General features: G+C 36.4%; 1 protein-coding gene across 12 annotated transcripts in view; it reads left to right on the top strand.

Moving 5' to 3' along the window:
- Nucleotides 1-24,609, top strand: part of LOC132118799 (dysferlin-like) — a 73,449-nt gene that overhangs the window by 21,726 nt on the left and 27,114 nt on the right. For 5 of the 12 annotated variants that reach the window (XM_059528669.1, XM_059528676.1, XM_059528666.1 and 2 more), the window contains 13 exons: nucleotides 174-347; nucleotides 3,333-3,417; nucleotides 3,515-3,592; nucleotides 9,204-9,385; nucleotides 10,866-11,006; nucleotides 11,448-11,477; nucleotides 11,969-12,004; nucleotides 12,126-12,167; nucleotides 14,668-14,769; nucleotides 14,951-15,112; nucleotides 16,460-16,625; nucleotides 17,668-17,741; nucleotides 23,907-23,963. In XM_059528669.1, the coding sequence (XP_059384652.1) occupies nucleotides 174-347; nucleotides 3,333-3,417; nucleotides 3,515-3,592; nucleotides 9,204-9,385; nucleotides 10,866-11,006; nucleotides 11,448-11,477; nucleotides 11,969-12,004; nucleotides 12,126-12,167; nucleotides 14,668-14,769; nucleotides 14,951-15,112; nucleotides 16,460-16,625; nucleotides 17,668-17,741; nucleotides 23,907-23,963 (1,329 nt within the window). The remainder of the gene's footprint in view (nucleotides 1-173; nucleotides 348-3,332; nucleotides 3,418-3,514; nucleotides 3,593-9,203; nucleotides 9,386-10,865; nucleotides 11,007-11,447; nucleotides 11,478-11,968; nucleotides 12,005-12,125; nucleotides 12,168-14,667; nucleotides 14,770-14,950; nucleotides 15,113-16,459; nucleotides 16,626-17,667; nucleotides 17,742-23,906; nucleotides 23,964-24,609) is intronic. The other 7 variants (XM_059528677.1, XM_059528674.1, XM_059528675.1 and 4 more) reach the window with 3 other exon arrangements.

Raw genomic sequence — 24,609 nt, 5'->3', positions numbered from 1 at the left:
CCTCACCACCCTAAAGATCCTGATGTCTGCTATTTGTCCTCTTTTATTTTTTATTGCACTGTGCACTGCTGGTTAGGCTCATACTGAACACGCATAATGAAAATAATACTTTAATACAGTCCAGTTCAATTATATACATTTGTCTTTTTCTGTGTGTGCTCACTCTTCTACAGCAGCGTCCGGACGAGTCGGAGCGTGAGGGCTGGGAATATGCCTCTTTAGTCGGCTGGAAGTTTCACCTTAAGCAGAAGAAGACTGACTCCTTCCGTCGCCGGCGCTGGAGATGCCGTATGGAGCCATTAGAAAAGACGGGGCCGGCGGCCATCTTTTCCTTGGAGTGTTCGCTGGTAATGAGGGTTGACTGTTTGAGTGATGTGGAGCTGGAATTGGGTTGAGATTTAGAAAGAGAGACAGTAATGGAAGAAACGGAGAGTGGTCGGAGAGAATCAAACGAGGGTGAGATGCAATTCAGACAAGGCAAAGGCGAGAATGGGTGTGGAGGGCTTTGAGCTTGGATGAATCGGAGGTGCTGAGAGAGACTGGGCAAGCAAAGTGGAATCAGCCTGGTAAAATAAGGGCATCATGGGATATCATTTACAGGGAGACAGAGATGGAATAGTGAGTGTGAAAGATGGTGTATGCATAAAGCCTAGTTAGTATGCTTATTCTTTTACTCATAGTCTGGTCCACTGGGTCCATTGTTACAGATCTATTCCAGGCAGTTTGGCATGAGATGTCGTGTAGGCTTGGCTGGCTTGAGAACTCAGAGTTGACGAGGGTCTGGAATGAATCCATGATGCAAGCAAAAGGCCAAGTGCCTTGCAAAGGTGAACCTGAAATCTCTGACTCAGAGTCATCAATTATAAGCTTCAAATAGTTAAATTACTCATTTTTAGTTATTCCCATAAATGTTGAGTGTTTTAACAAACAAACAAAAAAAATCATGCTCTTCCTGTCCCCTGCTAGATTATAACTGAATGAACCGATTTATTGGAATAACTTCCCAAAGCTATTGTTTGAGAGAGAGAGAGAGAGAGAGAGAGAGAGAGAGAGAGTGAGAGAGAGAGTGAGAGAGAGAGAGAGTGAGAGAGAGAGTGAGAGAGTGAGAGTGAGAGAGAGAGTGAGAGTGAGAGTGTGAGAGTGTGAGAGTGTGAGAGTGTGAGAGTGAGAGAGTGAGAGTGAGAGAGTGAGAGAGTGAGAGTGTGAGAGTGAGAGTGTGAGAGTGAGAGTGTGAGAGTGAGAGAGTGAGAGTGAGAGCGAGAGTGTAGTTTGGGACACACTGATTGAATCAGAATCAGACTAGAACAAATCAGACCTTTCAATGTTGCATGAGAGAGTTGTTTAGGACCAACAACTCATTCTGTTCTCATTCATTATGTTTAGGAATGAATCTGGCTTTTCACTGCTTAATATAAGAGATAGCTGTTTAGCTTGAATTGTTTAGCTAAAATGACTCAGACTTTCCAATACTAGAGATAGAGATAAATTAAGATAAGATTAAGATTAAGATTAAGATAAATGATTCACTAAAATGAATCAGCAAATCTACATATGAAGGAGGGCCATTTATAATGAATTGATTCGCTGGAATTACTCAGACTTTTCACAGCTATATATGAGCAGTTTAAGATGAACCTATTCAACAGGAAGATTTTTCAGACTTTACACTGGTTAATATAAGAGAGAGCTGTTTTGCATGAATTATTTCATTAAAATGAATAAGACTTTCAAATGCTACTTATGAGAGATAGAGTGCAGTTTAAGACAAATGATTCACTAAAATAAATCAGATTTAGCAAATCCATATAGGAGGGAGAATAATTTATAATGAATTGATTCACTAGAATGAATCAGACTTTTCACTGCTATATATGAGATATGAGTTAAAGGATTAGTTCACCCAAAAATTAAAATTAGGCCTTAAATGACTCACCCTGAAGTCATCCTAGGTGTATATGACTTTCTTCTTTTTAGACTAATCCAGTTGGAGTTATTAAAAAACAATGTCTTTAATCGTTCAAGCTGTTTGATGCCACCCAGTGAGTGTTGCACTGCGTCATTCCTTGAGAAGTTTAATAAAATGCTCATCTATTAAAAAAAGTGTCTTAGCTCACCTTTGCGCATGCGCCGGTGAGTCTCGTGAAAACCAACTTTTGTTACCAGGAGTAAAGGAAACAAGGTTCCCTTACTTTAGCAAAGGAAAAACACTCTTGGCTTAAATCGAAATCCTCAGACATTCTTCTTTACAAATCCTTGTTTTGTACTTCTAATTAGTGACCGTTTTTTGGTTTGATCTCTCCCCTGTGTTTCTGCGTGCATCACTTCATAGCTGACCTCACCATTCCCCCTGAACTGCTTTGTTTACAACTGTGAGCGCAAGCTAGATTAAAGTGATTATTACATTTTGAATATGGATGTTTTTCTTACAAAAAATGCATTGATTCGCTACAGGAGGCCTTTATTGACCCCCAGAGCCGTGTGAGACACTTTTTTTTAATGGATGTGCTTTTTATTAAACTTCTCAAGGACTGATGCAGTGCAACACCTTCTGAGTGGCATCAAATGGCTCGAAAGATCTAAGGTTGTTTTTAAAATAACTCCAGCTGGATTCTTCTGAAAGAAGAAGATCATATACACCTAGGATGATTTTTGGATAAACTAACCCTTTAAGACAAACTGATTCAGAATGAATCAGACTTTCCACTGATATATATGAGATAGAGAGCGATCCAATTAACCAAAATAAGTCAGACTTTTCTCTGCTACATAGAGATCAAAAAGCAGACTTTAGTTGGCTTGGTGCTAAAAGCTGCGTTTGCAAATAATGTGACATTTAAAATAGCGATTCAGCGTTTGGTAGCACTACACAGCTACTCATAATTCCTAATTCTGTTCTTGTTTCAGAGGGCACTTTGGAGGGTGTTTTTCTTTTTTTCTTCAAACCCATACAGTAAAAGGGTATTGGGTTATGTAAATAAAGTGAGCCACAAATGACATAGCAGTTTCACTCTGGTTAAAAGACATAATCTGGCATTTTATTCAGAAAAGGATTCCGAATTTTGTATGTGTCAAAATGATATTCGAGTGTCTTGGAGCGGTGACATGTAATCACTTCATGCCAGTGGTTTGTGGTCAATATACAGTTGCCCTTTCCACAACTGACAGCAGAGTCATCATTAACACATACTCTGTTTATCCTTTTGGTCGGAATATTGTGATATCTGATCCAACATGAATGCCCCATCTTTTCCCCATCTCCATATGTGTGAGTCTACTGTTTAGGTTGAAGGAGCATAATGTGTCTCACAGTGTTTTTCCTTTTTTGTCAATAGAGCAGTGTTGATGAAAAGAATGACGATAAGTCAGTTACAACAACCTTTGGTGTCAACCGCCCGACAATCTCCTGTTTCTTCGATAGTGAGTCAAACATATCAGTTTTCCAACTCATTTTAAATAATCACAGATTTAAATAATGGCTTAAACTACACAGATGTTCTTCCTTTTGATTCTTTAGATGGGATCCTGTATCATTTGCGATGTTATTTGTATCAGGCCAGAGACCTGCTGGCAATGGATAAGGACAGTTTCTCAGGTGAGCATATACCACCTTCACTGTGAGAAGATAGATGCATTACCCAAACTTAATTATTACAAATATATGGAAGGGTTGTGTACAGTTCAAAATTGAATGAAGATTTTTTTAAAGCAATCCAGTGAAATATATTTTACATTTTTAAATGTTATTTTATATATTTGTGTGTGTGTGTTTGTGTATATGTGTGTGTATATATATATATATATACACACACACACCATTGAAACTTTAGGGATCTGTACGATTTATGCATTTATCTGTATAAGAAATACATTTAAAACAGTAATATTGTGAAATTTTAATAACTGTTTAGTATATTTATGTATTTTAAAATGTAATTATAACAACCTCAAGCTGTTAAAGGGTAGTTGATATTTTAGCTCTTAAAAATTTAAATGCAAAAGGAGATATTAAAAAAAAAAGAAGCCATTTTTTTTTTATTCTGAATTTTGACCAACTCAGATGTGTAAATCAGGTTTTCCAAGGAGGTCAAAACCAAAAAAAATAAACAAAAGCAGTGAACGCTACTCATTTTTGTTGCTTAAAATCTGATCAAAGCTATGCATAGTACCAAGAAATATATGCACCAGTCATTTCTTTTGTAAAACAGCTGCATTTATTTTGGCAGAATCTACATGTCTTGCACTGTGACCTCTCAGATCTTGAACTTGTGGTTATTTGCATGGGATCGGAGTAACATACCCTTTTGAAAGCTGCAATAGCGTGACATTCAGACACACAGCAGGCATCAGCAAAATCTGCTTTTTAAGACATTTTCTCTAATACCACATGGCATGAAGTGTGCTCTGCCAGCTGCAATGATATTTTGCCATACAATAAGTTACATATTTCCAGGTCATGTGGTGACACAAATTGAGGTCAATGGATAGTCCTAATGTGAAGCATATTGAGAACAATAGCGTACACGACAGAATTACGATTTTATGAATTTATCTCTAAAAAAAAGAAAAGTTCAGTATTGCCTAGAATAATACGTGCATTTTATAAATAACAAAATCATAAAAGTGAGGTCTTTTGAGATGTAATGGTAGAGGAACCATTACTGAGCTTACGTCAGAGGGGGTGAAATATAGCCCAGAGAGAAACCAAATGAAGTAGATTTACAATGGTGTCCACGAGAGAAGATGTTGGCAGCAAAGATGTAAAAAATGTCATTTGCATAGAGAAGAGAAGGTACATAGAGTAAAACAAATCAAGTCGGAGCCATGGTCAGCAGTTAATTCATGAGCTGTGATGCCGGCGCTCTCATCAGTGAGGCAAGTTTGAATCTAGCTTGCAACATATCCCATTACCCTGCTATCTCTCCCTGACTTTCTGAACTTTAAAAAGCGAAAAGCCCTGAAAAAGGCTAATCAAAATGAGACATTATATTCAGATTTTTTTGCTCTACTCTACCATTTTTCTTTTTGATTTACTGGCACTAGTTACTTTTTTGCCAAGCTAATTTTTCATAAGAAAAAGTCTTCCATGACTTGTGTCCTTGGAAAGTATCAAAACAAGTGCACATAAAACATGTGCACTGTGTGTATTTTTTTATTCTAGATGCACACGTGACATTTTGTCGTGTCAAAGGATGGGATTTAACTGTGGGATTGATTTTAGAGCAGAAGATATAAATAGCTGATATAAGCTGATATAAACTGTCTAAACACACACATCAGGTGAAACCTCTGGTTTTACAATTGTTGCTGGTAGCAAAGGTTCTTCTGTATTCTTCATAATCATGTGTTTGTTCTGTTTATTGGCTATAAAAGTTTTTTTAAATTCTTACTCTAACTCTTTAAGACTAATATTTACTATAAAAATGTTTTAAAACCCATCCACCATGTCCAGATAGTTCTCTTTATTAGGTTTTCTGCATTGACACAAAAATTCCAATACATATTTTTGCATATGTATGCAAATTATATTTTAACAATTAATTTTAACATAGAAATGATACATGGAAAATTAAAAGAAAGAGGGAAAGAAAGAAAGAAAGAAAGAGAAAGAAAGAAAACATAAAAAACTGATAATGTTTTATTGTATAGTTGTGTAATGAATATTGTGGAATTGTTGCCCCAAATGGAATCTGGGCGCACAGAATTTCCCCAAAATTTTTAATTTCCAAAGATTTACACCACCTTGCCACTTGTGTGTTTTTTTTTCTTCTTAGAATGGATAATAGATAAATGGATTTCAGTGCTCTCAGCTCTGTTTAAGCCATTTTACCATATTTAAATCCATTCCACAGAATTCCCCTCATAAATGTGCAGATTCCGTGTGGGCCTTGTTATTACCTTATATTAAATATTACCTATTAATAAACATGAAGTGAGTTTTCATTCAAAATGTGACACTGATTATTGATGTTGGCAAAAAAACAGTCACTTAAAAAGTCAAATATAAAAGAGCTTTCTTGGCAATGCCAGAGCAGTATTTCACCCCCTTTAAACCATAGCAAGTATGTTGCCGTGGTCTAAAGCTCTAAGTTGTGGTAGTGAAATTTTTAACCCACAGTGCTCCACATCATTAAAATGCAGGCAAAATACGCCTGCAGGTTATCACCCATTAGAAATGTCTGGTATAAATCTCCTATGCATGGAAAATCCATAGTCTGAAAATGGGAACAAAGCAGACAAGAATGAAAAAAAAAGAAAAAAAAAAGAACATTAAGGTGAAGAAAGATCTGAAGTATATTGTTTTTTGTTTTTTTGCTAAATGTAGCTACCCGGGCTATGCATTTAAGGTTCATTCTGAACCCGCAAGCACAGATGAGAAAACATTGAGGATCCTTTTAAAAATACAGGCCTGGTATAAATCAGGCCAGTCTGGCGCTCTGATTACAAATCTACAAATAGTTTTGGGTCGGTCTCCTGATGCACAAAACCCAGCCTAGATCTTTTACAGGGTTCTGAGCTCCGAGGAAAATGAATAAATCAAGCTGGAGGCAGAAATCACTTGTCCTTGGTGCGCTTGAGACAGAGTTTGGTAAAAGGAAATGATCGATGGACCGCAATATTTATAAAGGAGGGGAAAATGTAGAGCTGCATCAGTGCTTTGGCTACTGGAGGGGAATTAGAGGAAGTCAGAAGTTTGAGCCAGATGCTACATGGCTATAGGCCCCTCTGTGAAATCTAAAAACTGTCTATCTATCTGTCTGTCTGTCTGTCTGTCTTTCTGTCATTCACTGGACATTTCGAATATGCTCATCCGAATATGATTTTTGACCAGTTGTACCCTGCATAGTATTGATGGGAAATGATCCACAGCCAAATATCTTGGTTGCCTTTCCCTGTTTTCTTTGAACATGTCATTGTTCCCAAGGGTCATGCATCATGTTTGAGTCGTACACGTGGGCACCCGTCGACATGTCCAGTCCCACAATGCCCTTGGGGAAGACAGTTTATTTACTGTTCACTGTAAGCAGCCAGATTAGACACTGGCTGTGTTTATTTCCCATTGGCTCCTGGGTAACAGTGCACGCTCCCCATAGTTTGTTTATCCCTTTGTTTATTTGAGCCACTGTGTTTGTGGGAAGTAAGAAGTTGTGTGTGTGTGTTTGTGTGTAAGTGGGCTAGTTTAATAAGAGCTGGGAAAAGTGTCTGTTTCTCCCTCCCAAGTGAAACTATCCTGCTGAGGCTGCTTTACATCGACTGAAATAAACTTTGACTGTCGCTCCAATTTCTGCCATTCCTAAGTTAGTTTGTCACTTTCTTATTTTTCAGCACCTTAAGTGCATATAAGTTTATTTAAATTTCAGAATCTGTGTCATTTAAAGGAGTAGTTTACCAAAAATAAAAAGTATACCATTATTTACTCTTAAAAACGTATATGCTGTTATTACTTGCAGAGACATTTGGAAGAATGTTCACATTTCAATTTTCAGTGACAGTTCATAGTTCTAAAAAGGGCAAAACCCTGGCCTCATGGCATATACATAACTGGGGGCACTTTTTAGCGAGACGCGAAATACCATAAGCACCAATAAGCACATATCTCTGCAGTTTCCAAAATAAATGAACACTTGAGGCAGTAAAACTCTACAGAGTACAGAGTTTTGATTAATAAAAAGATTTTCGCACAATTATTTGAAGAATATCATGTTATGACTTCAAAACAATATTAGTATGCTGGGAGATTTGAAAACTGAAAACGTTAGCATTGCACATATCCAGCTTCATATCTATGGGTTTTCATAGACGATAGGTTAATGGCATGGTTGCATAAACAAATGCGTTTTTATATCAGTTTTGCATTTGTTAACACTATCGGCTAGGTTAAGGGTTAGTTTTGGTGTAGGGCATATTTCCAACGCGATAGAGAATTAACTTTTAATGACAGTCAACGGATATTTGAATTCTAAACCGCCGAAATTCGTACCAGAAGCAACATAATAAAAACACAGCAATACACACCTATGTCAATGAAATTAAAACATGCCAGGGTTCACGTATTAAACCCGTGTTTTACCGTCACTCAGTGGACATTTCTCTTTGAAACTGCGGCAAAACGTGCAGTAAGATTCGGAAAAACGGTGTTGAACAAAAAGTACACAGAGGTACAAATTTTTATGAGACCAGGTTGACACAAACTTAATCCGAATTATTTGTTCCTAGTGTTCTGAAGTCAAAATGTTTTGAATGTGAATTTGTGCTTGCATTCAAATTTGGCTTTTTTAGATAGTCACATATGCCTATTTGTAGAAAAAGTTTCATTTAAGAGCTACAATAACTTCTTAAATTTCAGTCTATACCTCACACAATTGCGGTGCAGGACTTGGAATGCAGTCATATGGACAACTTTTATGATGGTTAAATGGTGTTAAATGGCACTGTCAGCTTAAATCAACTTTAATAATTTTATAGAAGAGAAGCATGCACATTCTTTATCCTTTCTATTTAATAATAATTAAAAAAAATCTTTTATTAAGTCCAGATTTGTAATGGCAATGACAGAATTTTCATTTTTGGGTGAACTATCTCTTTAAAATCCTCACTTAAATACATAAACACTCACACATGCACATGCATTGGCTAACTCACTCAACTTTTCCCCCCTTTCTCTGTCTCACAACCACACATCATCTTTCAGACATTACATAGACCTACTAAAGTTCAAAAATGCTCACCCTCCCTACGCCATAACTCAGGATATCTCTGGTTCTTTTCACTTCCATAATTGATGTTGTATTCTTGGCAAAGTCACCCTCATTACAGAACCAAATAAAAACAGAAATGCTTGTGTTTATTGTGTTTACTGATGCATTGAAAGTCTTGTTCTGAGGAGAATGTACCAAATCACTGCCTCAATCTTGATGGCAAACAGACCTTCAATGAGTTGATGGCTGCACATCTTTCCTAACTCTTGATGCAGTTCTTTCCATTTCATTTATCCATTCATGTGGCAATAACCTCTATTTGACCTGACGAAGCCTTTCTCGTTTCAATTGACAGTTTAGATCTCGTTTTTGACAGTATACAAATGCACATTGCACATGCTATTCCCCTTGATGTGTACTTGAAACTCTTGCCATACTTCATCACTTATTCTGATGTGAAAATGTGATGCAGTTCATTGATCTTTGACTCTTTGACTCTTTGATTAGATCCCTATGCCATTGTGTCCTTCCTGCATCAGAGCCAGAAGACGGTGACTGTTCGGAACACGCTCAATCCCACTTGGGACCAGACTCTCATCTTTTATGAAGTTGAAATATTTGGAGACCATCTTGTGACTGAGAGGAACCCTCCGCACATTGTGGTGGAACTATACGATCAAGACACCTATGTGAGTTTTCATTGTGTTATTTTATAAATGGGTGTATTTATTGGCAGATTAATTAAACTTTCGACCAGCGAAATGAAGTCTAGTCCAATTTACAGTTGGTTCAGGTCAAGAACCGCTAATTTTGTCAGACAGAATTATCTTACCAATATCAAAGTATATATATCATAATATCAATATCATAACACCATGCGAGTATAGTTCATATCTATTTGAATGAGGAAAGACTAAAGTCTGTGTAATTGTTTGACAAAGTTATGTTTAAAAGTAACATATTTAAAATTGAATGATTAAAGTCAGACATTGGTGGTATTATATATTGCACTCTTAAACCAGTGTTGTTATTGTTACCTAAAATTATAAGTTTTCATTAATTGAAATAAGGCAAAAATAAAATTAAATATAGAAAGCTTTAAAAACATAAAAAACGTATAAACTGAAACCAAATGTTTAAAATCAAGCGTAGCATTAGTTTTGGCTAGGCATCGTTTATCAAGCTTGCATCAGCTGATCCACATCTACCTATAGGGATGAGACACCTATCACGGCACCCATATTTAAGATCCTTCAGTATTATCACCAGCTTTTGCATTGCTCAAAAGTGAATTACCCTCCTCCATCCCCAACTCCACCTCTCGACAATCAGTATTCGGCCTTCTGATTAGTCTTTGAATCAGACTTATTTCTAAAATGTTACATTAAATTATCGAAATTTTATGATATCTGCAATACATTTATGTTGGTTTTGTTCTGTTTACCCTAGGGGGTGATATTACTGCCCTCTCTGCTCTTATCCATGCTAGGCTGCATGGATGTGCAGGGAGTTCTTGCCCAGAACAGAACAGAACCATACTGCCAATCCAAACTGTATGCTAATTGTCAGTCATCTTTGACCATAGTGTCCCTGCCAGAACTAAAGTAGTAACATTACTGAAACTAGAACTGATTTAAAAAATAATGCTAAATATTAATATAGAAAAAAAAAAAAACGTAGAACAAATTACTAAAACATAAACCAAGATGAAAACTGAAAACGTGTTTCCAATAAATAAATAAAATAGTAAATACTACTAAAATAATCCTGTCTTAAAATAAAATCACTGAGAAAAAAAAAAAAAAGACCGGCTGGTCCAGCTATCTTGCTTTTTGCATTAATTAAACACAGGTTTTATGTATAGGCAAGGCTACCAACAATATATTAGGCATTATGACTACTTATTTTTGTTTGTACGTGCCATTTTAGTAACAGTAATTAACAGTATTAGACTAATTATTAAAAATAAGTAAAGTAGTAGTGACAGTGATAAATGATTATTTACAGATAGAAAGCTAAGACGATTATAAATATCATGTTTGCATGCTAATAAATGTCTCAAACAAAACTCTGAATGACATGCTGTCTGAAGCTTGGGCTGATGTCAGATAGGTTTTGTTTCATGTCTGTGAAACAGAAAATGCCTGATAAGTTTTTTGACTCCTGCAGGGTGCTGATGAGTTTATGGGCCGTTGTGTTTGCCAACCATCAATGGTGTCTTCCCCTCGACTTGCCTGGTATCCAATCCAGAAAGCTGGGAAGCCTGCTGGACAACTGCTTGCTGCTTTCGAACTGATCCGCAGAGATAAAGTAAGAATTATATGAATTATCATTCTCATAGACTTTATTCACTTATTATATTGTAACTGGCTTCTGTGGCTTTAATTAATTTTCCAATTTTCAGTCTCTATGTGAATGACACATGACATAAGGCTATAAAAGTCAGAATTAATATTACCTCAGTGATGATTCTGTAGAATTCTTTGCATCTTCTAGTCACATCTAGCCCAGCTGATGTCTGCAGCATCTCTGTTGAAAGAAATGCTTTTGTTATGAGTTTAAACCACAAGTGTTTACATGGCATATATCACAGCTTCTCCAGCACCGCAGAGGAAGTTTATTGGCTCCTTCACCCACGCAGTTGTATTTGTATGCATAGCGCCTGACAACATATGATTTAAAATGCAAAACCGCTCTCAGTTTTTACAGTACAAAATAATTTAGTCGTTGCTCTTCATTCTTTCTTCACAGCCTGCAGTTCATCATATCCCCGGTCAAGAGGTTAGTCATATGTCTTTAAGTTGCCCATCTTTTTTCCTTTGCTTTCTTTAAAAATGCACAGACACACACTTCCTGTCCTCCAAGTCATCGTCACTCCCTGTTCTCTCAGTCAAGCACGACTGAGTAATTGGATAGAGCTGCTGTAAATGACACAAACATCACTGTATCTGAACCAGTTTCACTAGCCCTGTCTGTTTGGAGACTGGCACTGCTCAGCAGCTCTCAGTTCAGGAAAGCGGCACTGTCTGGGCAATGCAGACAGCCAGGAGACTGATTGGAGATGCCAGTGGAGTTTAAAAGTGCCAGAGGCCCCACCCAGTCCAGACCTGTCCAGCTGGCATCAGTTAGAGTGGGATAATCACAGGGAAATTGAATTAAAGTGAACCCTTAGAGAACAGTCAAACCACCCACCCACGCACACACACAAACAAATATCCACACTGTAAAACTTTATTTATTTGATTTTAAAAATCTTTTTTTTTCTTCTGCAGGGTGATATTATACCTCCCTCACATATCATGGATGAGGTAAGTGCTGGTGGAGGATTCTGTGAATCGACAATGGATCTTATTTGCAATTGCTCTAGAGCATCTCTTTCCTGTTCTCTCATTCATTTTTCTGTCTCTGTTTATTCTGGGCATCCTCAAGCTTGTGCTTCGAGGGGTCCTCTCGGACAGTCAACAGCAATGGGTACAATTCAGCATGCATGCACATACACAAACACATTTCACTGTATTTAGTTGATTAAACACAATGAAAAAACACAGGACATGTGGTTCCACCATTCTAAACTAGAGCTAATTATTAAGTCATTCAGACCTTTATAGCAGCCTACAATGTGGAAGATACTGAACTGGAACCAGTAAAGTTAAGGCTCCAAAATGTCATTCCCACTGGTTTTCATTAGGCTGTGGATATGGAGTGTTGAGATCTAGACTTTTGTTTTATCGCTGGTGGGTAGATTCCTCCAGAACTCTCTATGCTTCTACGCACCTCCTTGATTTTTATGAGGCCTGCCAAAGACAAGATCTTGTGGGAGACAGCTTGGAAATTAAGAGGCCTTTCTGATCCGGCTGTATTCCCAGCTCTCCTATCTACTGGATTCCGCTTCATCTGCACAAAGATTTGTATTGTTCTGCAGTGGCATTTCAGAAAGACACATTGATAGACTAATGGTGGAACTAACATGCTGCTATTAGACTGCATAATAGCTGCTCTTCATTAGATTCAAACACACTAGGGACATAAACACTTGCAAGTCTCCAATAGTAAAGGAAAACATTGGTAATACATGGTTCACTTTCTTGCACTTTCTCTTTTCCTCTGTATTCCACATTACTGTCTTTGTTTTTCTTGAAATAACAGCATGATATCATTAAGATCTAGGGATGCACTGATATTAAATGACCAATAATAATATATAGTATTATAAAATAATAAAACAGAATATTTGGCAATATTATGGACTTAAATGCTCAGACACTATTGGATGAGAATTGAAGTGAGCTGGATGATGCCCATTTCCCCCTAGAACCATTTGAACTTACATTACATTATGAAAAAAATATATTCACTGGAAATGTATAAATTCGATTTTTTTTAACGGTGTTATTAAATTATTAGAAAATAACCTTAAGTGAGTGTTAGTTGACAGCACATGTAATCTAAAATATACACTGTACAAGTAAGTTAAACTGAAATTATATCAAATAGTTGGATATTGTATAACTTAAAGAAATAGTTAAAATTTGTTGAATTAATTTGATTTGAGTTTAACATTGGATAAACATGTTCCCATTACTTATTGGCCATATAACTGTTACAGTGTGAAAATAGGAGAAATGTGGTACACATTTACCAATATTATAATTTTTTTAAATTCCCAGAACAGAAGAGAAAAGTGCTAGCATCACCAGGGTCATAGGTTTGATTCCTAAGGAATACATAAATGGATTAATTATATAACTTCAAAGCAATGTACAGTAAGTAGCTTTGGATAAAAGTGTTTGCCAAATGTATAAATGTAAATGTAAATGCAATATATAGGATCTGATTCATTCTGTTTGACCTTTGAATACAGTGGTATTTACAAAATGATTTGTTTGTATCTAAAGACTTGAGCATGTTGAGTCCTGAGTTTTATAATTGTCGGGAAATGTTCTCATTTATCAAGTAGATTAGCCATGCTTCCTTGAAGGTGTGTCTGTTTTAATGACGTTTCTTTTTTTCAAATCCTTGCCTTAACTTAATGAAGTTAGACATTACATAGTCTAATTCTCCATGACTGAAGCGTATCTCCGAAGGTCCCTTTTGCACAGAGCACCATTGTATTCAACAGTAGTACCATTCATCAAACAATTGCACTGGCGCAACATAGTGCTGGCTAATCCTTGCGTGTGTGTTTCTGTGTGTGTGTGTGTGTGCTGCAGCTTGATTGCTAACTTTGATTGGCATATGAAGTCATGATGTTTGACTTTTTGTAGCTGCTATTAGTAACCAATTCCTTGTTTGTTTTCACACCCATTTTTGAATTTGGGTGCGTCATGCAAATGTGCTTATATAGAGAAGAATGGAAACATAGTGTTTGTGAAGCTGAGTCCTCTAAATGTACTCTATGTTTCCTTCAATTTTGTGAAGATAACATTTTGCATGGTTTTTGAAACTGTGAATGCATTTTCAGCTGTCTTTGCTTATTGTATATAGTTAAATGGAGAATATCCATATCAATGTTATTTTACATATTTTATACTTTTTAATAATACAGGTGCATTTCAATAAATTAGAATGTTGTGGAAAAGTTCATTTATTTCAGCAATTCAACTCAAATTGTGAAACTCGTGTATTAAATAGATTCAGTGTACACAGACTGAAGTAGTGTAAGTCTTTGGTTTTTTTAATTGTGATGATTTTGGCTCACTTTTAACAAAAACCCACCTATTCATCTCAACTAATTAGAATATGGTGACATGCCAATTAGCTAAACAACTTTTTTTTTGTCTTAGTTTACTTTTTATAGTTTTATGTGCTTTCATTGTTGTTATTATGAATATTACTGTTTAATATATTTTTATATCATTTTTAGTTTTTATTTGCTTCCGGTTAAATACATTTTTGTTTATTTACAGCAATAATAACCCTGATCCTCATTAACTTATAATTACTCATATTATGCTTTGCTCTTTATTCTTAGCCAGAGGACTCTGATTTGCCATATCTACCTCCACAAAGGGAACCTAATGTCTACATGGTGCCGCAGGGGATAAAACCTGTTCTACAACGCACAGCTATTGAGGTGGGCCCAAAACCTTTCCTCGGGTTATCCATTTATAGTTTAAAGCCTCTTGTGCAGTATAGACTATTTGAACCTTACGAAAAAGCACTGACATTGCTTTTTTACCATTTACATGACTGTTTTACCATTCATGATTACTTTAGGACATGTGACTTAACCTTTTAAACCTTTTAACTCTTAGATACTGGCATGGGGTTTGCGTAACCTGAAGAGTTTCCAGTTGGCCAGTGTGGCATCTCCCAGTCTTCAAGTGGAATGTGGAGGAAGTGTGGTTCAGTCGTGCGTGATTCGAAATACTAAGAAGAACCCCAACTTTGAAGTCAACACCCTGTTCATTGATGTCGTAAGATCTGGATCTTGTTTTGTTTGTTTGCAAAATTAGGTAGAGTAGGGTAATATTAGATAAAGTTATGTAAGATTTAAAGGAATAGTTCAACTAAATATGAATATTTGATGATCATATACTCACCCTCTGACCATCCAAGTATGTACATTAGAAGAGTTTTTTTAGTTTGAATTTAGCATTACTGTACATCACTTGCTCATCAGTGGATCCTCTCCAGTGAATGGGTGACTCAGTAGACTCCAGTCCGGCAATTGATGCTTTGTGAAGTGAAAAGCTGCATGCTTGTAAAAAAAAAACTACTCCATCATTAAGGTGTTTTATCTTCTGGACATATTAATGCTTTCTTTAGTGGAAAAAAATGACTCCCCTGTTGTCCCCTTATGTCAATATCTACTCTCATGTTTGTCTATAGCTATTTTGGACTGTTTTTGCTTGTAAAGAGTACTTGGTCTTTTCATATTTTTCTCCTGATTCAGAAGAGATTACTTTTTCATTGTAGAAAACAATATTCTGATCAGAGGACAGTTAGATGACTTTTAGCTGGAACCAATGTTTGAAGTTAAAATCATCTTAACGATGGGTTTTGTTTATTATAAACATGCAGCCTGTGGATTACTTACATTACTTGTAAGTTATTGTGATGTTTTCATCAGCTGTCTGGACTCTTATTCTGAAGGCACCCATTTACTGTAGAGAATCCATTGGTGAGAAAGTGATGCAATACCAGATTTATCCAAATCTGTTCTGATGATTAAGCAAATTCTCATTTTTGGGTAAACTTTTCATTTAACATTTATGAGGCAAAAATAACGCATCTATTGTAACTATCAAAGGTTAATCAATAGAGTTGACCTTTGGCTGAGCCCTCTTCAGATTTCTTGTAGATTCTTTATGTAGAAGATATCAAATTTTGTGTTACAGCATGCTGCTAACCAGTTGAGACAGACTTATATACAATGTGGTCATGGTGTCCTTCACATGGTGGATGTTTCATGAGTGATGACTGGCACAGTAACAATGTTCCCAAGCAATGAGCGTCAGTTCTTAATTCTAAAACGTAAGATAGTCTGGATTCCATTCCAATACTCATCTAAGGCTGGAAGGCATTGCATGGAAAGAATGCTGAATGACTAGCAAAGTTATTTGCACTGTCAGTCGTGGTCAGCCCTGTGTCATGTTTGCCTCAGTTTTGGGTGTGAAATACTTTCACAGAGTTTGAGAGGAGAGAGAGTAAGGTTCTGTAGAATAACAACTGAAATGGAGAAATAAACAAGACATCATAAGTTAAAGGTTTGGAAGCCTTGCATCATATTTCTGTTATCCGTAATCTCTTCTCCACTGTAGCAACTGCCCAAGGAAGAGCTCTACATGCCTCCATTGGTGATCAAGGTTATAGACAACCGTCAGTTTGGCAGAAAGCCTGTAGTGGGCCAGTGCACGGTCCACTCGCTGAATGAGTTCCGCTGCCAGCCAGAGAGCCTCGACAGTCACCCTACTGAAGAAGAATTCGGTGAGGAAATAAGGCAATGACTAAATACCTTGTAAACCACACATCAAAGTATATATTATATATAAACACTACAGATACACTGACAAGAACAGTTTACCCTTAGAAATTAGTAGTAAATTTCATCAATATTTACAAAAGAACAGCGAGTAACAATGAAGTAAATATGATATTTTAAGTAGAACGACTAAAAAATTGTAAAATATTACTAAAATATGAATTATCCCTATGTACTGAAATTTAATAGAAATTTCTACAATACTATACTAAGTATACTAAAAATACATTTATGTACGTACTTAATAAAAGTTCCCTGCAATTGTACTTTAGTAGTAAAACTACTAAACTGGTATACTTAAAGTCTGCTGAACATAATGTAATTTTGTACATAATGCACTTTAATTTTGAAGAAGTAGTACTGAAGTCCAACTAAAGATATACTGAAGTATATTTGATTGTGCTTCAGGTAAACTTTAAATATCTTGCATTTGAAGACTGTTAGTATTAAAAAATCATGCAGTCATTATCAGTAATGACATCAAGACACATTTTAGGCTACTGTAAATATTAAGAAATGTGCATTGTGAACAAGTAGTACTCCATGTAAAGTTTAATTATAATTTTTATATCAGTCAGTCTTGAGCGATGCATCAGTAAATGATTAATTTGAACTATACTTAGTGCGAAATAAATATATCTTAAATATATTACTTTTTACTATGGTTAATCTTAGTAAAATACTAATCTTTTGTTTACAACATCAAAAACTATTTTTTACAATTCATGTTGGGAAATGTGTGTGGGTTCTCCCTAGGCAAAGAAGGAAAGACAGGAATAAAAAAGGATTTTGGAGAAAAGTAAATTAATTTCAAGCTTTTTTAGGGTATATATTGTATACACTAAATATAGTAACCTGTTCTAATTTAGAGCAATTCAGTTATTCAATAAAAATGGCAAGGATCAAATTATTGTCTTTTTTTTTTTTTTTTAAAGCAAGCAATTTTACTTTATGCTTACAGTATTTATGGTATATTTCCATCAACAGAGGCAATTGCTCACACCCCTAGAGATGACGTTCTGGTTGATATTGATGATAAGGAGCCTCTCATTCCTGGACAGGTATGATAAGTCTTTTTACCTGCAACTTATAAATCTTTTCTTAGCTGATTGACAAGGTGTGCTATATCCAGATCTCTTCTGAAACTTCCTCAAAATGCTCTTTGGAAAACTTGCTTTATTGCAGTCATTCTCAAAATGAGGGGTCCTTAAAAAACTTTCTATTTGAAAAATAATGAAAGTCTAATTTCTAGACCTGTAGAAGTAATTTAAATTAATAAAACAATATAAAAAGTTATATATATTAATCTTTAAAATCCAGTAAATCACAAGCAACTCTAAAAGTCAAGGGTCCTTTAAATACTGTTGTGGAAAATGTAGTCAAAAATCTGAGAACTGCTGCTTTATAGCTATGAATACACACTCTTGTTTGTTGTCTGTGATGATGTTAGTCCTCTTGGCTGCTATTCAGTAGGTTGTTGGTCACATAGCTTAGGTTTCTCCAGGTTTCTTTAGAGCCTTGTTAGAGAATGAGGTATGCTGTCATGGCAAGGTTAAGCACTTCTGAGCATACACACCACTTTATAAGGTCTTCTAGGGGTAGTTTTCTCCATGCATTTATTGGTGGAATTTAAGTGTGATTCTAGTTGTAAAACATGGCAATCACATCCTGTCCATTATGTCTGGGTTATAGCATTGCCCCAGAGGGACACGGGGTCTGTGACACTAAGAAAGCATTGCTTTGCGGATAGAGACTTGAGGAAAGTTGCTTCTTGAAGGACTGAGAGACAATGGGTATCATAGTATTGACTTCAATTCAATTGGATATTAGCAGAAATGCTGAAAAAAATCTATTACTTAAATTTAGGCTGTGATTTCAAGATGAGATGTACGATTTTGGCCAAACTAGCCTTGTAATGTTGCTATGGTGCCATGTTAGTCAACTTGCGGCCTAATTGGGGGTGGGTGTCTGATGAAATCATGAATTCAGTAACATGATGGAATACTGTTTGGCACTTGCATGTATGATGAAGGCTCACACCATCTTGAGACAATGACACGCTTCGCTTTTTTTGAGAAAAGAGAGGCCAGCTTTAATGACGCCTCCTCGAGCTGTCATCAATTCCCTCTCATAACTACGACCTAAAAATACTCCCAAAAAAATAAATAAAAACAACACAAAAACTGATCAAGGGGGATTAGGAAAATGTAAAAATTGTTTCCATGTCTCAGCTTTAACCTCTCAGCCTTTATTTGTTCAGTCACTGGAAGAAAACGAGACTAGAATATCAGATTCGGGGCCGCATGGCCCACTTGGTTTCCTTGGGAATGGATCATACTCACAAAAGCCAGTTTATTTTGGTTTTCGATCTTCCAGCCTTGCTGGCAGTGTTTCCCTGTGGATGTGAGGTGTTCTGTTGTTTGCAGAGTGGAAAGAGGAATACTTCACACTTGCCCTTTTGCGCTGGGTTTAATAAGCCCACGCCCAGCTCTAGTTAAGAGCCATTAATGGGGCTTTTTTCTTCTGCACTTGCCACCTTTTCCATTGATCTAATCCGGGAGCAAGATTCGGTTTCGTTGTATTCCACAGTATGTGACACGGTCAACTTATTCTACATTCATCTATTAGTAACCCAACGATGATTACAAAATGTCACGTAACTAAGTGCCCACTGGCCTGGATGTCAGTCCAAACGCCCAAAGCCATTTAGACGGCATCAATGGGCACACCATTTGCGGTTTGACTGAAATCAGTTGAATGTAACCGCATGTTTGACTCTGAAAATGTATTGCTGAATACACAGTAAACATCCCCTCCAGTTCTGCTCCTGATTTCAGATGTCTGGTGACCACGGCACTATGGGCTTTATTTATGAATGTGCATTTGTATGAGGACTGCCATCAAATGGCTCGTTCTGGCTAACATAAATAAAAGAGGGACCACAACCACAGTCATCTGTGGTAGAATCCCCAGTGACCCTCATTTTTGTCTATCAGAAATGTTTGATGGAATATAGGAAGTGAAGGAACTGTGGGAAAAGAGTATGTCAGTTTTTTTTTTTTTTTTTTTTGGAAGAAGGGCTTTTGTTGCATGGTTTGAACACTCATCACATTATATTTTTGCTTGAGGGTGTAGTTGCTTTTCTTTTGCCCATGCAGAACATGCACTTGATTTGCAGTTTTGGCAGCTCATCTGCATTTCACTGTCATTTTTTTTCTGTTTTATACCATTGTAGCATTCATTGACAACATCTCCGGTAGTTTTGATGTATGGTAGCAAGGTCATTAGTACTGGTCAGTTGCACTGGATCAGAATATAGTTTCTGTGGTCTATCACACTACTGTAGAAGCCACAGTAGTTTGATCCCCGGCTCCACAATCCCGCATGACTTCTAGCATTCCAGTGGGAGACGGAGGCTGCTGTGATCCACTCAGGAAACCAGAAAAAGCAAGGAAAACTAAAGAGGAAAATTTGTTCGTCTTCCTGTGGATACTGTTTGGATCCTCATGGCAGTAAAACATTCATTTCTTGCTGCTTAAGAGCAATATCTCCAATCAAATTCCATATTTAACAATGTGCACAGGAGTGTTTGAATATCTAAATCAGAACACAAATACACAGCAGAAAAAGGCAAACCTGCATGTCCAAGCTCATATCTAAAAGACCATATCTTCTCTCTTGTCTTAAGATCTAATCAGAGAATGATTACAGTAACCATGTTTACTCAGTTTGCAAGAGTGAAGAAGGCACAAAACACTTCAACTAAAGCCTACTTTTGCATTACTTTTGTGAAATATTGTTACAAATTAAAATATATTTTTTTCTAGTGGAATATATTTTAAAATGTAATTTATTCCTCTTATGGCAACTTCTGAAAACAGTTACTATCGATTCTGAAAACAGTTAAATTAATGTTTGTGTGAAAGCATTGGAGCATTTTTTTTTCAGAAATCTTTGATAAATAAAAAATTCAGATGAAAACTTCAGTAAACTGCATTTATTTGAAATACATTTATTATTATTATTATTATTACTTTTTTTGTAAAATAATAACTTTCATCCTTGCTAAAGAAAAGTACTGGACAAACTGACCACAAACTTTTGAATGGTTGTGTACATTTTATTAAAAAAACTAATTTTCTTTCAAAAAAGATTTTGTACAGAGCTGATTCTGGTGAAATCAAGTAAAGTGATGCTGTATAGATTAGGTAAATAATGCTAGATTGTAAAAGTCAGTTGCATCCTCAACAGCTGCTAGCATTCAGAACCGATCTCCAAGATTGGGAATTAAAGGATACAATTTGAGTTCAACAGACAGCGTGTGCCGGTGAACTGTCAGTGTGTGCAATTTGTTTTTGCGTATTCCCTTGTAAGCACTATAACATGTTATGTCTTCACCTCTAATGTCTTGTGTTTGGTGTTGGTGGTGTTCAGAGCAGTACTGGTTCGAACTCCCGAGTGCATTAAATGAAACTTGATCCCCATCATTTCCCCAAAGCCTTTGCTTGGACTAGGCCCAGACCCCAATACTATTCCCTAGCGGTCTCATAAAAAAATAAAAAATAAAATAAAATAAAAAAACCTCCCTCGATTAGGTTTGTCATTTAAAGCAGGTTTTTGATGAGGCCAAACACAACCTCATAGGGGAAAGTAACACCAATCCAGTGGCTTTGTGGATTTGCTATGGTTTTGAGCGGGTTAAATTATATACTTCTGAAAGACGGCGCTAAAAGCAAGTACCCATATAGGGGAGCTTTGAAGAGGTTTGTGAGGTTAGACTTGAGGGAGAACTACTGAAAAGGTTTGATTTTGATCCTACGTCTTGGTAGCTTCGCCCAAAGGCCTTCAGACAGCGAAAGAGGCGAACGGTCCCACTATGTACTTCAAAATGTTCTGTAATGCAACTCCTCTAGTTGGAGGACAACAGCAAACAAAGCGGCCTGGTCCTAATTAGCTGTTCTACTGAGTGGCTGCGTGGAGTCCTCTCTCTTGTTGTATTTATTATGCCCTGGCACTACAGAGCAGAAGGCGCTGTGAGGGTTCAGTCCTCCCTCTGATGTGGTAAGTCCTCTTCTTGGGCAACTGCTTCCCCCCGCTCCTGGCTGCTCACCACCGGCGCCACAATAACTGCCACCCCCTACCCCCACACCTCCCCTGCTAGGGGTCGACTTTGGGGGAATGAGAGCGCTCGATGACGGGCCTTCGTGACCAGGTCCCTGTTTATGAGCAGCCAGTCTGATGGCTTGTTGAGCCCAGTTTCTCTGTGACTCTGTTTGAATAGTTTTGGTGCAGAAGATCATGTCTTGCACTTATTAGAATTGAACAGTTAGCTTGTTTGTTTCCTGATGTTTAACGCTGCACCCAGCATACTTGATTGTATTTAGATTGCGGCGTAAAAGAATAAGCTTGATTTCACATAATTTCAGCAGGATGTGGTTGCTGCATGGGAAGACACAGTTCTGGCACAACTCTGCTGTTTGTAACACCAGCCTAGCATAGCATTGTAATCAGCCACACCATGTGGATCTTAATACGGAGGAATCAGAACTGGTTCGGCATGATTAGCTTGTGGCAGATGCGGTGTGGGAATGTAATCTCCCAGGCTCATCAGGGTGGGAGGTGTAAAATTGTTCTGCATAAATTGTGTTTTTGGCTAAATCTGTTGTGTATCGCAAGACATTTTTGGATTCGATTACTTCTCAGCATATATTTACATATTATATTTTTTATTAATATTTTGAATAGGCTTCTTTTTTTTACATTTGTATATTTTATTCAATATTGCTATTCAGGTTTAATTTATTGTTATTTTATTTAGTTAGTTCATTTAGTAACTGTTAATGCCATATCAGTCAGTTATTATTGATATAACATTACATACATGTAAATACAAATACATACTGTATATTTGAAATTATATATAAGACTTTTTTTGTTTAACCTGCTGTATATACTTTTTTTGTATGGGTAGCCTACATCTTTTTTAACATGACAAATTAACACATTAATGTTAAACTAAAATTATAGAAACAGAATATTATTATTAATTTTAAATGAATGCTAACTTTTGTTTATGCTTAAACACACACAAGTTTACCAGACTTTAACAAACTACTAAAAACATTTTATTCTCCATGTAAAAGCAGAATTGTTGTCGTGTTTTGCATAATATATTATCCTTTTGACGGGAGCATTTGTTGACATAGATGTAATAAGATTTGTGCTTGAATTATATTAAATATTTGCCATGAGCATGTAATTTATTACAACACATAATGCGTAGATGGATGAATGTCTTTAAAATGAAACATATACTGTTAAGCTAAATTATTCTTACTCCTTGGAGAGCTCCCTCCTCAGAATTTAATTGTTTTATTCCATTGTTCAATGCATTTTCACCAGTGTTGTTTTATGGCTGGCGACACGTTCCCATAGAAAACAATGGTTTGATTTAGCATCGGGAGGCACAGAGCTGCGGAATATGAATGTGTGTTATGTCTGCAGCTAATTAGCGTTAGCGCTTGCATTGCAGCATTAACTGAGACCCTCTCTTCATCTGTTAGAGCTATTATTGGTGAAAACCCACTTTTGAGTCCCATCCAGGAAAAACAACAATCTTGGGGTGTCATTCTTCATCGGGAATCACATTTCATGGTCCTGACCTTGGTAATGATTTATCTATCAGCTAGAAACAGTCCTGTCTAAGTTCACAAACCACAGGTTCGAGTCAGAGCATTTGGTAGGGTTGCCATCTGTACTTCATTGACGCTTTATGTTGCATTTTAGTCTGGGAGTTTCAGACCTGGCAACCCGATCCCCTTTTTTCTCTGTAATATATGCTATATATAATGTATGTCATCTTACTTCATCCACATGAACAGCTGATCTAATGTGTTGCTCTGTTTTTATGTCATTCCTTATTATGCTACAATGTGTTTTAACCAAGGCCAGGATTGAACTGTTGACTGGTATATTGTTGTATAACCAATACATCAGTTAGAACTTTCTTGATAAGGATATGTAATATTATTCCAGTTACAGCCTCAAACATTTACTATATAAACCATAGGAACACTGTTTTGCTTTAGGCTTTGAATGGCGAAACTGAAAGACTTGGCTTTTTTTGTCATTATGATTGTTCCTCTTACTTTTAAAGTGTTTTGATGGGCAAATGACAGATATTTACTAACGTTAAGCAACTAACCAATGCTTCTGGTTTATAACAGGCAGACGGCACCAGCTCTGCCATTATTAACATCTCGCCTTCTCAGTCCAGCCTCCATGTACGTATGTATCTTCATCACCCCTTTCACCATCTCTTTCCATTTTTCTCTAACCTTCATTTCATCCTGACTAGAGCTCATTGAGTGATAGTGCTATGGGTTGAGCCCAAGGTTTTTTGGCCCCTAATAAGTAAAAATGTATTGTTTTTTGTTTCTTCTGTTTTTGTGGCATATGGAATGTCCCCTTTATTCAGTCAGCATGGCTGTAGTAAAATCATAGAAATGCACTTGTTTTTTGAGCTGCATGTTCTTGGTGTATGATGATGCAAGGACAAGTGACATCACCCAGACCAAGATCTGACATTTACATGAAGATTTATTTAAAAAAAAAAAAATGAAAAAACAAATATGAAAAAGAAAACTTTAAGCAATTTTTCTTCTCTTTACTTTAAGAATGTTAAGATATTTTTTCTTTGAAATATTTCAGTATTTTACTGAAACGATCTGTGATTTCTGTCCTTTAAGACTTACTTTCTTTTGTGGAAATCAAAAGAAGACATTTTTTGTCCAAATAGAGAATACTTGTTGTTTTGGACCCTACTGAATTTCACTGAAGGGAGATTAATTGTCTTCAAAATATCTTATTTTGTGTTCATACAGTGAATGTATACAATATACTATAATATACTTTTGTATACTATAGTAT

Source organism: Carassius carassius, chromosome 3 (assembly GCF_963082965.1).
Source record: "Carassius carassius chromosome 3, fCarCar2.1, whole genome shotgun sequence".
Classification (NCBI taxonomy): domain Eukaryota; kingdom Metazoa; phylum Chordata; class Actinopteri; order Cypriniformes; family Cyprinidae; genus Carassius; species Carassius carassius.
This window is presented reverse-complemented; position numbering and strand designations above follow the sequence as displayed.